The 14,777-nt window shown below is 34.2% G+C and overlaps 1 protein-coding gene and 3 non-coding genes across 4 annotated transcripts; all 4 read right to left on the reverse strand.

Moving 5' to 3' along the window:
- Positions 1-1,073: 1,073 nt before the first annotated feature.
- Positions 1,074-1,145, reverse strand: TRNAG-UCC (transfer RNA glycine (anticodon UCC)). The gene has a single exon. It is a non-coding gene; the product is annotated as a tRNA-Gly (tRNA).
- Positions 1,146-2,610: 1,465 nt separating this feature from the next.
- On the reverse strand, positions 2,611-2,682 carry TRNAG-UCC (transfer RNA glycine (anticodon UCC)). The gene has a single exon. It is a non-coding gene; the product is annotated as a tRNA-Gly (tRNA).
- Positions 2,683-3,001: 319 nt separating this feature from the next.
- Positions 3,002-13,499, reverse strand: LOC141814803 (pentatricopeptide repeat-containing protein At5g02830, chloroplastic). Its single transcript, XM_074702752.1, has 12 exons — positions 12,900-13,499; positions 12,717-12,804; positions 9,894-10,098; positions 8,642-8,749; positions 8,009-8,173; positions 7,323-7,919; positions 6,311-6,376; positions 5,873-5,953; positions 5,580-5,677; positions 4,325-4,541; positions 3,751-3,811; positions 3,002-3,526 (listed from the first exon to the last, which is right to left on the reverse strand). The coding sequence occupies exons 1-12, from the start codon at positions 13,423-13,425 to the stop codon at positions 3,198-3,200; spliced, it is 2,541 nt and encodes an 846-aa protein (XP_074558853.1). The 5' UTR covers positions 13,426-13,499; the 3' UTR covers positions 3,002-3,197.
- A 993-nt stretch (positions 13,500-14,492) lies between these two features.
- Positions 14,493-14,564, reverse strand: TRNAG-UCC (transfer RNA glycine (anticodon UCC)). Its single transcript has one exon. It is a non-coding gene; the product is annotated as a tRNA-Gly (tRNA).
- Between the last annotated feature and the right edge of the window lie 213 nt (positions 14,565-14,777).

Below are 14,777 nucleotides of genomic sequence, written 5' to 3' on the forward strand. Positions count from 1 at the left end.
CGATAAATTAGGTTTAGCTTTGAGTTTAAAGATAAGTTTTGATCTTTAAATTTAATAGCAAACTTATTAATGTAATTCGTTGTAGTCTTGTTAGTTAGGATACTCGACTTTCACACGAGAGACTCGGATTTGAATTCCACCGGAATAAATTTATACACAAAGAGAAAGAGAGTTATTGTCCTCTCATACACAAAGATATAAATATATTATACAAAAAGAAACTCAAATAACTTTTTAAAAAATAAATTAATTTTAATATATAAAAAATAATCAATAAATCAAAAAGCTAATGATCCTCAAACGTATATTTTAATTTTTATACTTTGGTTCAGATTTATTAGGGACGCATATGTGATGCAATAGTGTAGGGATAAATTAAAGTTATGAGAGGTCGTGTTTAAAGTATGTCGTATTAGTCGTCAAACAACAACAATTGATACGAGAGATTGACAATGTGCGGTGCTTGGTGGCTTTGCTATGATATTGTAGCTACATGATCATGATGAAAAAGAAGAGGGCAAAGAAGTGATGCAACAGTGGGAGGACGATTGAGATGATGACAATGTGCTCGATGACTTTGCTCTTCGACTTAGGAAGGAGCTGAAAAGCAACTCCAACAAGACTTGAATTTTAAACTGCCCGTTGTTTTAACATGTTAAACGTGCAACTCGTAGATTTTGAATGTTGAATTTTATAATGAATTTTAAGTTGTGTTTTATTAATCTTGGATTGTATTGATAATGTAATTATATTCAGACTTTTTTTAATTTTAAAATTCATAATATAATTATAGATTATATGATAAAATTCATAATAAAATTAATGAATTTAATTTTGGTTAAATAGAAATTATCGGATTTAGCCTAATAGCTAATTTTCTAGTCATGTCTTCGGACGGTAAGTGTCTCGTAATTTGATTGAAGAATCCAATAAAATAACTATAAAATATAATAACGTTCCATGCACAATCTCATTTGAGCCCATTTATATTGAGAAAATAATTTTACAAGCTCCAATTTTCACATGACTATTATATTATTTGTAAATACAATTCAACAGAAATAACAAAAAATTGCGTTTGCCGGGAGTCGAACCCGGGTCTATTGCTTGGAAGGCAATTATCCTAACCGTTGGACTACAAACGCTGGTTTGATGTATAATACTAATAAATTTTTATAATTATTTTTATTAATCCGAACAGACATATCTTCGGATAGTATGTACCAAATATATTAGGTTCCGATGGATATCTTCTTTTCCATCTAATAAAAAGGATGAAAATTTTTTAGAGCCTCCGAAAATATTTTAAATAATTTTTTTTGGGGCCTAAGACTAAGTCATTATGGATTACACTTAATAACAAATGTAGATTCCTTAATGAGTTTCGATTTAATATTTAATTCAATAAGTCAAAAACTATGTCTCTGAAGCTTACGATCCTTTGCGCCACAATCGATGGTGCTTGTTTTAGGGATGACAACGGTTCAGATTTGATGGGATTTCATATTCTTCATCCTTATCCCCATTTATTATATTTATCCTCATCCCGATCGGTTATTTAATTTTTATCTTCATCCTCATACTCATCAGATGATGGAATATGCATCCATATCCTCATATCCATCAAAGGATCGGATATTCTTTATATTAATAATTTTTTTCATTCCATGTAACTACCAACTTATTTCTCATTCGACAACCAACTTTGAGTGTCAATCAATACCACTTTAGTATTGATTTTCAATTATCAGCACGATGTTGAATTTTAAAAAAAACACCACTTATATATATATATATATATATATGAAAATTTAATCGTATATTCAGGTCAAGTATGGTAGAATTTTATTAGACTCTCCTCTATGTACGTAAACCAAAAAAATCTCCATACCCGATTACTCAGGGAAAATCAGCACCACACTTGGGGCGCATCAATTTTGGTTTGAAAATCAGTATCATAATTCGGTTGAAAATTAAATTAATTGCTATTTTATTGATTTGATTTGTTTAATTTTTATTGAAAAGTTTGATCGATTTGATTAGTTCAAATAAATTTTGATTTAATGGGTTTGATTTTGAACCGATTGTTCAGTTCTAGTGATAGGTGGTGGCAAAACAAAAGTTAGTTCAAAGAGAAGAGTGGAAGAAGGAGACGGTGGCAAAACAAAAGTTAATTCAAAGAGAAGAGTGGAGTAAGATTTATGGATGTGCTGACTGGCATAGAAATATGTAACTTGCTATCGAAAACTGGATAATCATAGATAAACGGGAATAAAAAAAACGAATACTGATGGGTTTTTTCCCCACTTGAACTCCTTCACTCTGCCAGGTTCTTTCCCAACAACTATAAGATCATTTTAGAATCTGAATATAGAGTCGCAGCATCCATTATATGAATGAAGTTATATCCTTGATAATGAACCAGCTTTTATGAGGCGATTTGATTCTCAGTGTACATAAACATTGCACTGAGCAAAAAACTTGAACCACATCAATGGCAATGGTAGTTAAGCTTTAACCATTCATTTTGATTTTCTGCCCCTGCTGCTGACCAGTTGTCAGAAAGGTGGATGCCCCCCTGCATTACAAACAGTGCCACTGAGCAAAAATTGCGTCTGCCGGGAGTCGAACCCGGGTCTATTGCTTGGAAGGCAATTATCCTAACCGTTGGACTACAAACGCTCGGTTGCAAAGAAGTTTCAATTAATATAGGTAAATGTTTTACAACAAATCCAAATAAAAATTTTTGAAAATTAAAAGATGCTATTTAACAGATGTATTAGGTTCCAATGGAAATTTTTGAAACTTAATTTAAAAAAAGACATAGTTAGAAATTTTTTTAAAAAAATTGATGGGGCAAAAATAAAATAAAAACGTATGTAAATAACACCAATATATTCATTAACAGATATAACACGCATTGTTTATATTTGTAAAAGAAAAGTTAACCCGTTCTCAACTTAGCAAATTGAAGGCACTTTTTTTATGAATATTACCTGAGGCCATATCAATTCAATGATTTAAATATAATCTGTCAGTTTTATATAAAAAAACATATAACAGTCGAACATTTTGAATAATTTTACCGAATCAAAACTTAAAAAGGCGATGGCTATCGATCAACTTAGGACCTGCACAACCACAACCACCGGATCGACAAGGCTTCTTCGTGCAAAACCCAGAGTTTTTTGTTTTTTTCAAGATGAGCCTTCCGGGGATGGCCGATGACCTTTCCTCTGTAACCAACCAAGAAGGGACTCTTTCGTGACCTTTATCATACCTGTATCTTGTGGCCTCCTTGCTTGAAACTTGAAACCTTTGACAGCTTCAGGGTGTCGAAAAATGTTGGAGGGCTTACTGAAGAGATCATCAGGGGCACCGTGTCCTGTTCTTACGTCAAAACTCAAATCTTCCTGCAGTATTTTGATTATACACCGTTGCACATCCAGATTGTGATTCGTCAAGGTCATGGCTCCTTTATCGACTACATCCGTGATGATGATCATATCGTCTTGAATTGCTTTTCCTGCGACAGTATAACAAGCGTTCATTAGTCTGATTAAACAAGTTTGGGGATTCAGAACCATGAAAGTGATAATGCAAATGAAATTTACTCAAAACATGAAATTTGACAAGCTCATAAGACGATTGAACAATCTTCAGGAAGGAGATGAACAAACAAACAAAATGCTATTGACTGCTGATAAAAGAGAAATCGATTCCTAACAAAAACATATACTTAAATCTCACCGAGCAAATAGCTCTCCTTGATCATCCGAAGAACTGAGAGAACCACAATCCGAGCTTCAACCTGTTTGAATGGTTACCGAAGGTTGTTAATAGATTTTAAATGTGACAAATTTGTAATAAAGATCAAAACAAACGTTGCAACAAATAGAAGTTGAAATTCTGAAGTACTTTAAAAAATTATTGGAGGACACATGTAAAAAGCAATGAAAGCACAGTGTGACACAAGTTAACCCAACCGCAAACAATCTGAGTGAACTGACAAACCCAACTAGATTGATTGCTCTCAACATTATCATATGTCCAATTAATAAAACAACATATCACACTCCTGCCTAAAGCAAGACGCAGCATAATGAGACAAGATAGTTGAATGTTCTACAGCACCAATGACAAGAATGCAACGATTTGCTAGGACACCTTCGTCTTAATACCGATTGTTAACTTTTTGCCATAGGTTCTGTTTGCTATCAAAATTTTCCAAATGAAAACACTCTTTCAAAAGCTATAGTAAGAAATTAATCTTGCATCCATCCAAACCATCCTCAAATTATACCAACATCGACTACGAAAGTACCTTTGTAAGCCCTCGAATGTCAATAGCTTGTCTGTCACCAATATCTCTTTGCAAGTGCAGTGCTACTTTTTCTAAAAGCAAATTATTGCATTTCCTTGGGTCAGTTTCATTGTCAGTATCCTGTATCGGTAGTTTATGGCTTTGACATTGGAAGCACAATACTCCTTCACACCACTCCTCAATCAATTCCTTCAGATAATAATCATTAGATCTGTATCTGTACATTAGATAAAAAGCAACAAAAGTAGAATCAGCAGACAATCAAATAGACAAGTAAATGAAAACAAAACAATAGGTAAATCTGAGGATAGAATGAAAAGAGTTTTTGTTGAGTCAGCAGTTAGATCTTGTAAAATAGACCGTACGGTTATTAGCAAGTTTTAGCAAATAACTAAATAAAAGTAGTTTGCAGTTTAAGGTCTTGTTTAGCTTGTTTAGCGAAAAATATTTTTCAGATTTTCCATGTTTGGTGCAGCAGAGAATTGTGGTTGATGGAAAATTATCTTATAGTCAACGAAAAATATGAGCATTTTGCAGGAAAACGATTTGCTCAAGTGAAAACTTGTTTTCCCCCACACAAGAGATCCACACCACCTCCTCCATCCTCTCCTCTGACCTTTTGAAACCCTACACCCCCTCCACTGAACCCTCCGACAACTTTGATACCCTCTCAAGATGGAGCTCAATCTAGTGGACTCTATGAAAATTGAGCTCTCATCATCCTCTTGCAAGCACCCTCAAGGTGGAGTAGGCACAGATCAAACCACCCTACCACGTGAGGCCCAAGGGACACTATCAAAGCAAAGGTCACAATGCCCTATGTTAAGTTCCTTTGAGGCATAGAGTACGTGGCTTGACCTGCCCTTCCACTTGATCCGACAAGGCTCCCTTGAGGCAGAGCTTAGGCGCCCTCTTGGCAAGTGGCAACTCCCTCAAGGCAAACCTTTCAGCCAATGGATCTACTCTTCTACTCAATCCCACAAAATAGATGGTTGATCAAGCAACCATGACACAATCCGTCAGACCAAGCTGGAATTGAACGAGATTCTGATCCATCGAAGATTGATCGAGAAAGCAAAGGGAATTATTTTCCTTGTCTCACAACCAAAAAACTAATTGATTTCTCCTATAAAAATTTTCCTTGGGAAAATATTTAGCCATCCATCTTATTTTTCGTAAAACAAACAAACCTTAGATAAACATTTAAAATCCACAGAGAGTAAAAAATATCTCAAAAGTATTCCTTTGAATATACCCAGATTTTCGCATATCTTGATATATTGCTAGGCATTGTTGAACCTCAACAAAAGATCCATACTTGTCTCGAGCTCTTAACATAGTATTATAAGTCACCTGAAATGAAAGCACCACCTAGAGTTAAAACTTTTCAGAAAGGATATATTAATAAAATATAAAGTTAGGTATTACAACTGCCTCTATAAGGAGTGCAAAAGTGGCTCTGATAATGAATACATAACATAAAGCATGAAATGGAACCATATAATAAGAGCATGAAATGGAAATATCAACCATATAATAAGAGCTTACCCAATTTGGTTGTATTTGATATCTTTTCATTTCTTCATATAAAGAGTACGCTACTCTCAAATTCTTGTTTTCAACACATGCCTGCAAATGAAGGGCCCCAAATATTAGCACCCAGCAGTTTACCACTTTCAAGGATGTTAATGGATCATGACATTACGTAGTCAGTTTTATATGTGACAGATCAATATGCTAATCCAGAAGGTTCTACATGTCCACCATAGTTAAAATACTTGCATAAATAGACACATTAGTTTAGGACAAAGTTTTGGAAATTTTAACTAAATCTATGTGCCAAGTACAAATAATTACAAATTAATCAACACTTCCTCATTATGGAAAAGAAAGAAAACAGCAAGCATAAAAAATTATTTAGAATATCATTAGTATGGTGCTTCTTTTACGGGACTATATAATCTTTGAGCATTTAGCAATATCCACCTTGATGGCAGTAGTATAAGCAGCAACATCAAGTTTCATTCCACCATCTTGCATAGCTCTAAATGCCTACATTTCAGAAGAAAGATGGCAAGTTAGTAAACAGGAAATGGCAGTATAAATTGCTATAGCATTAAAACTCTCAAAAACTTGGATAATAAAGAGGTGGAGTAAGAAAAATACTACAAACCAAATGTTGAAACAGACAAACAGAACTCACTAAGTTGATCTTTTGACAAAATCTAGAGAGAAAAAATTATCCATACCATTAGATACAGCAACTCATTGAAACTAACAAATAAAAAGTTAATTAATTCATCAGAAAATGTGACCTAGAGTACACATTACCTACAGGTAAAATCTAAATTAACATGTGAATTTAAAAACTTAAACATGTCCTAATTAGACTGATTAAGCCTCGGAGCTGGAATTTTTTAGTTAGCTGTTCTATGTGTTCTTCACTTTCTGGAAATTAAGAATCTACATATTTACTTTAAACAACTCAAATGGACTGTATGAAAGCTAGGTCATAGACATTTATATGGAATCAAACTTCAGAAAGAGTATTATACCATAAGAAACAGCAGCAACACGTTCTATGCCTTTATCATTTATGTGAATCCAATCACACCATTGATCTTGGAAAAATGGACAGTAAGAAAGGACAGAAAAAATGGACTAAGTGGATAGACAAAGGGATGGATCTAAACAGTAATTGAATGGTGAGGTAAACAAATAAAGAGCCAAGGACATGATTTTTGAACACTTGTGTTTGTTATATAACCATCTGATTATCAATTTATTTAGATTATCAAATTTGACCCAGGAGCATCGTCTAGCTACAAACTAGAAAGAAGAAACACAAGCAGTATTACCAAGATATATGGCAAAATTGCAAGGTAAAGAAAAGGACAAGAAATATTAAAACTCATAATTGTTATGTATAACAATTTATGAAGGAACCAAACATTCTTGGAATTGTATAATATAAAAGTTGTAGGTATAGTCAATACACCTGCATAGCACCACTTAAATTATGAGCAGCACCATAACTATCAATCAGCGTAGACCAACTTATATGGTTGGGAGTAAGACCTATTGTCTTCATTTCGTCCATCAAAGCTTTTGCACGATAGAAATCAGAACCACAAGCCTTCATCAAAATATTAAAAGTTGGTACTGTAGGTTTAAAGGGAACCACCATCGACAAAGAAGAAGGTCCGCCATCTTGCATAGATGCCAATTTAGATGAAATAGTTCCATCCCTATTGTTCATTCCTGAAGAAATCACTGTAGAATAATATCTCATCTTTTTATCAAAAAAGCAAATCTTGAATCCAGTTTCTTTCCATGTATAAAACAATCGAAATGCTCTATCATATTGGCATGATTCCACACAAGCATGCAGAAGAGTATTGCAACACTGCACATTAGGTTCACAGCCTGTCACAAGCATCTCCTCAAATAGCTGAATGGCATGATCAACAAGCCCAGCATTGGCAAAAGCACTAAGTAATGTTGACCAAATAACTATATTTGGAATCACACCAGCAACAAGCATATCCTCTCTTATATGCAATGCCATTTGCCACATTTTTGCATCTGCGAACACCTAAAATTGAAACAAAAGTGATAAACATAAACAAATCCTAAGAGAGAACTATATTAATAACACGAAACAATGATCCCAGTCTCACTAACTTTTATCATCGTGCTATATGTGAATACATCCAAGATAAGTGCTCCGTTTGAAGCCATAAGCCTTATTTCCTCATACACCTCTAGAGCCAAATCAACCCTTTTTGCATTACAACATGCTTTCAAAAGGATATTGTAGGATGTCACGTCTGCAGTTACTCCTAGATCCTATACAAGTATAATTTGTAAGCTGAAATAGTCTATGCCCAAAGAAAATAATAGTAATAAGAAAAAGTCGAGTAATTTCAACTTATGACCATGCAGAAAAGTATTATGGAACATGAATTTGAAATAACACATTAATCAAATGATTATGAATCAAATTGAAAAAGCCTGAATATCAACAATCTGCCACAATGATACTTGATTATAAGATGGTCTATCACAAATTACTGCAAAGCATTTGCATCCATGGAGTATATGAACACTTCATTAACCAGAATACTACAAGAGGAAGAGGGTGACTATGTTGCTTGCATCTTAATCAATAATTACCAGTTTGAAGCATGTTGACAAGTCGGGCAGAAATATTAAAAGTAAAGTAAAAGAGAACAATGTGGACTGACTTGTCATGTTATCATTATAGAGTAAACAACCTACCTAGTAACAGCAACATAAGATATGAGATGGCATTACTTGCATACGCTTGTAAATATGGAAGGTGTAGCTCAAATCATGTGCATTCACATTCATTAGGCTGTTGAGAACATAAATATTTGGCATAATGTTCTCAGTGAGCAACTCCTGCAATTAAATTACAGGTAGAAAGAAACAATTAGTCAATACAATTGACAAAAATAACATAGTATTTTTCTGTAACTAAAGTCCATGCATATTGTATCAGATAAATGTGGGGAGATTTATCATGTTCCCAAGATCGCAATTAATTTCTATTTCTGGGAAACTGATCACAAACTACATATCACAACTATTTGAATTCATCTACATGAATCTTATTCCTCCAGTAGGTTTTTTATTTGAAGCACTCAACAGAAACTTGGTTTTCAGTTTCTCTTTATATATCTTAAAGAATTAAAGATGCCATTATCTTAAAGAATTAAACTGCCAATCCTTATAATTGACGTAGGGATCAATTAGAAGGCAAGTCAATCAGATGCCATTATCTTCATGTAAACAATTTCCTTCTATGATTTCATCACATTTTTCTTTAAGTTCTTCAACATGTAAAAATAATTAAGTGATAAGGTCTGTCATATCCAGCAGCACTCAACAGATTGTTCAAGGCCATACTAACCATAAGAAATGCACAAAGCAATCAAACAAAAAAGGATTTTTTTAAAAAAGACAAAAACTGATCAAAATGAAAACAGTTCAGGTTACTGAAAAGGGGAATGAAAAATATCGAAGAGGCTGAATGTACAACTTTCACCAAAACTCTAAGCAGATTGAAAATAAAATTGATTTAGGTTGAAATATAATGCAAAAATGTGTAAAAGGGCAAAAAAAGTCAAAAACAAAAGTACAATGAGGTAAAAGATCATACTTTGAAATAGTTACAGTCCTACTATCTAATATAATCATGAATTAATAAGTATAACCTGAATCCCAAGGTACCACAGAAACCAATGTGGCAAAAGAGGATAATGATTGATTCTTTATATTAATCATGTACAATTCTACATTACAACAGAATGTGTCATAAAGTTAGAACAGCAACACAAGTACACAACATTAATGAACTTGACAGTAACATAGTGGCTTCGAAAGCTTGGCGACTGAACTATGGACAAATGGAGAATAGGATGGGACGTTGGAAATAGTTTTTGCAGTCAAGAAGTAATTCTTCATACAATTTCAAAGTCATACTTATATGGACAATTAACTAACATGAACTTAAATTTAGATTGTGAAACAAGTGAATCAATACCTCAAATATGCTTCTAGATTTCAAGAAATCACCACAATGCCCACAAAGATCAATCATAGCTCGCCAAGCAAACATGTTAAGACCACCTGATTTTTTCTTGAAAATTTCAAAAGCTTTTGTAGCTGAAACAATGTCTTGCTTCTTCCCATATTTTTCTAATATAGAGGAGAACAAAAGTTGAAAATGGGGAAACACACTTGCATACCTGCAAAAACAGAATATACGCCACTCATTGAAGGTCAAAATGTATTATGGCAAATGCATTAAATGCACATCCATATAATTGTGTGTACCATGGCTAGCCAAAGTAAGTTTGTTTACCATGTTCAGCATAGCACTGATTATCATGAATAAAGGAACATATGTAGTTTCTCAAAGCAGTGATATGGAAGATCATTGCATTTCTAATCCAGAATAATTCAAACTAACAATCAACCACTGCAAAATTGCAGAACCACATGTGTGCTAATCCACTCTTACAAAATCCATTTGATAGCAGGATAGAAGTACATTATTGATAATGTAAACAGTCTCAAAGTGCTAATTATCTTGAATGACAACCAAGGATTTAATGACAACTTGAAGAATCTTCAGCATTACTTCCTTAGAAGGTTTATTATTTTGTTATACAAAAATAACCTTCTGCAACCATATGATGAGACATTTCCATCATTGTCCTATTACAATGCACCACTTTTGAGTCTCTTATGCCTTGATCGCAATGCTCACCTCTCACACACCCAACAATTTGGATCTCGCCTTTACCTGCTCTACCTAGCTCTTTAGTCCCAACATGCAACTGATTCCAATTGTTCCATCACACAAACCCTAGAAGCAAATGGTCCGTGCTCTGAACTGCTACACTCGATTATATGAAGAAGAGAGTGACAAATGAGCAAACGAACCATACTATGTAACTCAGCTTTCCTATATAACATCATTTCTACAAGAGGCCTTCAAGTCATATGATCCATGCCATTGTGGTCGACATGGGCTCCCCAAAAATCAAGTTTGTGAGATGATGATTCTCTGCAACTATCTCTGCACAAAAGTAGTGGGTTCTATTCACTTTTTTTTAAAATAAGATATATTTAGACTCTGGCCACTTCATTGTATCTTGTGTTTCTCTATTTCACTTCTGTGTTTGGTTGGTTTGCACTCTTCTAGCTTTTTTCCTTCATTCTCTTGTGATCCTTGTGATGTTAAAAATATAAATTTTCAAAGTTGCTTCTTTGCCTTGTCTTTATTTTTTATTGCATCAACTGCTACTGCTCTTTTCAGTTACAGCAGTTTAGTTTCTTCAACTACAGGAGTTCATTTTATGTTGATTCACTTTTTGTTAGTGGTTGCAATAAATATTTTACTCAATTGATTCAGTTAAGAAGATATTTAAACAATTTTACATAATACAGAACTTTAAATACACGTATTAACAGTAGTGATTTGGGGATCAAGTCCATAGGCGTCGTGTTACTACCAAAGAGTTGAGGAGAGATCCTTTGGGGGTTTGAAAAGCCCTCTTGTTCTTCAGCTTTCCTATGTTGGAAGTGGCAAAAGAACTCAAAAAGAAGAAATCACAATGCTGCAAAGAGAGAGATTGGATTTGTTTCGAAGTCCCTGACCACACACACATTAGATGTATTGTTTGGTCCTAAGGTGCCTTGAGGACTTGCATTACTTGTTTGCTCATAGGAGTACATAAGAAAATAGTAAAATAACATTGATGGTTTATGGATCAATGACATTATTTTACCTAATCTTCTATCCACTAAACACCTAGTCAAATTATTTAACCTTACTACATGGTCTATGGATAAATCTTATATTCCACTTAGTCTTCTACACAGTGAGAGCCTTCCATGTCTCTTGATGCTATTTCCATGCCTAGTTGACCACATATGAGGGGAAGGGTGTATGCATAAATAACAATGGTTAGTAACTAATATCTTTACATTTATTGCTTTTTTTGAATTTCGTCTTCATTTTGTGACCTTGCTCTTACAAAGTGCATGCCTTAACCTGGACTTGGTGCTCCATAGAGGCCTTAGCAATTATGGCACTCAAGTTAATTGGATCTTTGATATTACCATTCATTGTACGTACATGTACTTTTTTCGAACATGCAAACAATCAACTTAACAGATATGGTGCGTAAGTCTTCCGTGAGTCTACTTTTCAGCGAATCATCATTATGCAAAAGTAAAATATATTAAGCACAATTGTTTATGCAGAAAATTGACAAGTAAATGGAACCATATGCTTGCAAATAATTTTAATCTAATATATACTTACAACTACAACAAGTTTGATACCCCAACTATCCAGGAAAAGTTACATGGACTTTCCAACAATTTAATTGTTTATAATACTGCATTAATAATAACGTGGTCATTTAGATCATCATAAACTATGCAGTCTTTTTATCTGCAATTACTCTACTATGTAGTTCTATTTTGGTCTTTATTTAACCTACATTTGTTTGATTTTAATTAATTTGACTTATGTAACTACCAAACATTGGTCTTTACTGAACATATGTTCATGCTATCTAAACTTAATTTCCCATCTATGCACAAATTCCAGAAGCTCCTCTGCATATTAAACACTCAACAAAGAACAGTATACATATTCACCAATTGCTCTTTGTCGCTGAATAATCAAGCCAAGAAATACCTCTCAACAATAATAGTTTTTATCCATCTGTCAAAGCAAACCCAAGATATCAAAAAAATCCATCATTTCACATATTGGAGAAGAAACATTATTCCATCAACCATGGCAAAGAGGTATACAATAGTTTTAAGCATGTTGCAAGCAGCGCACCTTACTGCCAATTCTGGATCTCCTCGTTGAATTATCTTGCTCAATCCATATTCTGGATCTACAATGTCTTTGATAGTGAACTGATAACCTAAAACATCCAATGAAAGAAGGAAATGCATCGCCACAGTACCCTAACAAATGGACGGAAAAGACTACAAAGCAAACTCACTAAGCGTTCCACACCTGCAAGAGTCTCCATCCACTCTACAAATTGCTCTAGCCTTCCGTCGTCCAGTAGCTTGCGACATTCTAATCTCAAAGCTTCCAGGGCCGATTCATCAAAGAGTGAGGCAGGGCAGAGCCCAATCCTCTCCGCTTCGCTGGCGAACTCAAAAACCTCAGCGAGACGGCCGTCGCGAAGGAGAGAAACGATCCCTTCGGAAGTCATCCTCGGATCGATGCGGGAGACGAATTGGGCGAATCCAGCGGCGATGACGCCTTCGGCGATCATCAGGAAATCCCGAAGCTTGCCGCTCTTGGCGAGCTTCGAGGCGAGGCGAGCATAGTGCTTGAGGAGGTGACGGTCAGGGGCGTCGGAGCCATTGTTGTGGCGAGGGGCGGCGAGGCGGACATCGGCGAGTAGGGGTTTCGTGGCGGGGCGGCGCGGCGGCTTGCGGCTGCGAGGAGGGGAGGGCTTCCTGTTGGAAGCGGCTGAGGTGGGAGAGAGGACGGCGGAAGAGGAAGCGGAGACGGCGGCTAGGGAGGCCATTATCGCCGCAGTCGGCGGATAGTGAGCGGCGCGAGAAGCCTACTTTATCGTCGTAGGCTCGTAGCATGATCCGTCAGTCGTCTCCTACGCTCCACTACTTGGCTTTGCATTAGTGCAGATATTTTGGGAGAATTTTCATGATTTTTCTTTTTAAATATCTCACAGAATTTTATAAAAATATCTCCAAAATTCATGCCATTTTAAGAGCCAATGATGATTCTTCGATGAAAGTATATAGATTCGAGCCTTCATTTATGCTGTGATTACTTGTAATAAAAGAAATCTATTTTTTATTTTTATTATTAATAAAAAATATTTTATTTTAAAAAATATTATACTTTTTTAATATGCTTAAAATTACTAAATAGTTATGGTCAAAAATACTTTTAAATGACTCAAATATTAATTTAAAAATTATTTTAATTCATTTAAAATAGTTAAAAATTTTCAAATATTATGGGAGCAAATTGATTAAATCTAATACAACCAAAGTGATTGAGGCAAAAATTATACTATGTAAAGTCACATTTTAGATAAAATATAATTTCATATGATAGAAGTTTGTAATGGCTTCAAAGTTTTTTTTTGCACAATTACACCCTCATATTTCGTGCAAAAGTAATTTACACATTAATGAAGATATTTTTAATATTTTCATGTATTTTCTACATCCCTAAAATGCATGACTATTTTTTTATATATAAAAACAGAAATATTTATACAAGTTTTTAGTTGCTTCAATATTTTGTGTAGAAAGAATTGCCACTTAAGAAAATATTTTAATACTATTATATAGTTTTTTTGCACTTTAGAATGTATTAACTTATACTTTAATCGAAATATAATTTTACATCCTAGGAGTATCAATACTGTGGGAATCGCTGTTCATCCGTAATGTTATTTTTAATATTTACACATTTTTTCACGGAACATGTATATTAAATATGTATCTGCCTCTTTTATTTTAAGAAAGATAAATTATTATAGTTCATCATATTGTTTCACTAAAGTTGAGAACCACACTTAAATGATTTCATTTCTAAAGTCCAGGAAAAAAAAAAAGCGAATGCGTCTGCCGGGAGTCGAACCCGGGTCTATTGCTTGGAAGGCAATTATCCTAACCGTTGGACTACAAACGCTGACATTTAATTGTTTTATCAATTATTATTAATTTGTCATTTTTCATGTTCCTTTAATCAACAGCTATGGACTCCTTTGCTAAACAAAAATATGCTATATGCATGATTGAGTTTAGGGTTTACTCTAAAGCATGATTCGATATTTTGTTTAAAATAAGATCCATGAGCATAATATGATAAAATTGTAGAATTTCTAATGCAAAATAATTTTAA

The sequence above is a fragment of the Curcuma longa genome, chromosome 21 (assembly GCF_044706935.1).
Source record: "Curcuma longa cultivar G26 ecotype Majalengka, Jawa Barat chromosome 21, ITB_CL_G26_1.1, whole genome shotgun sequence".
Taxonomy (NCBI): domain Eukaryota; kingdom Viridiplantae; phylum Streptophyta; class Magnoliopsida; order Zingiberales; family Zingiberaceae; genus Curcuma; species Curcuma longa.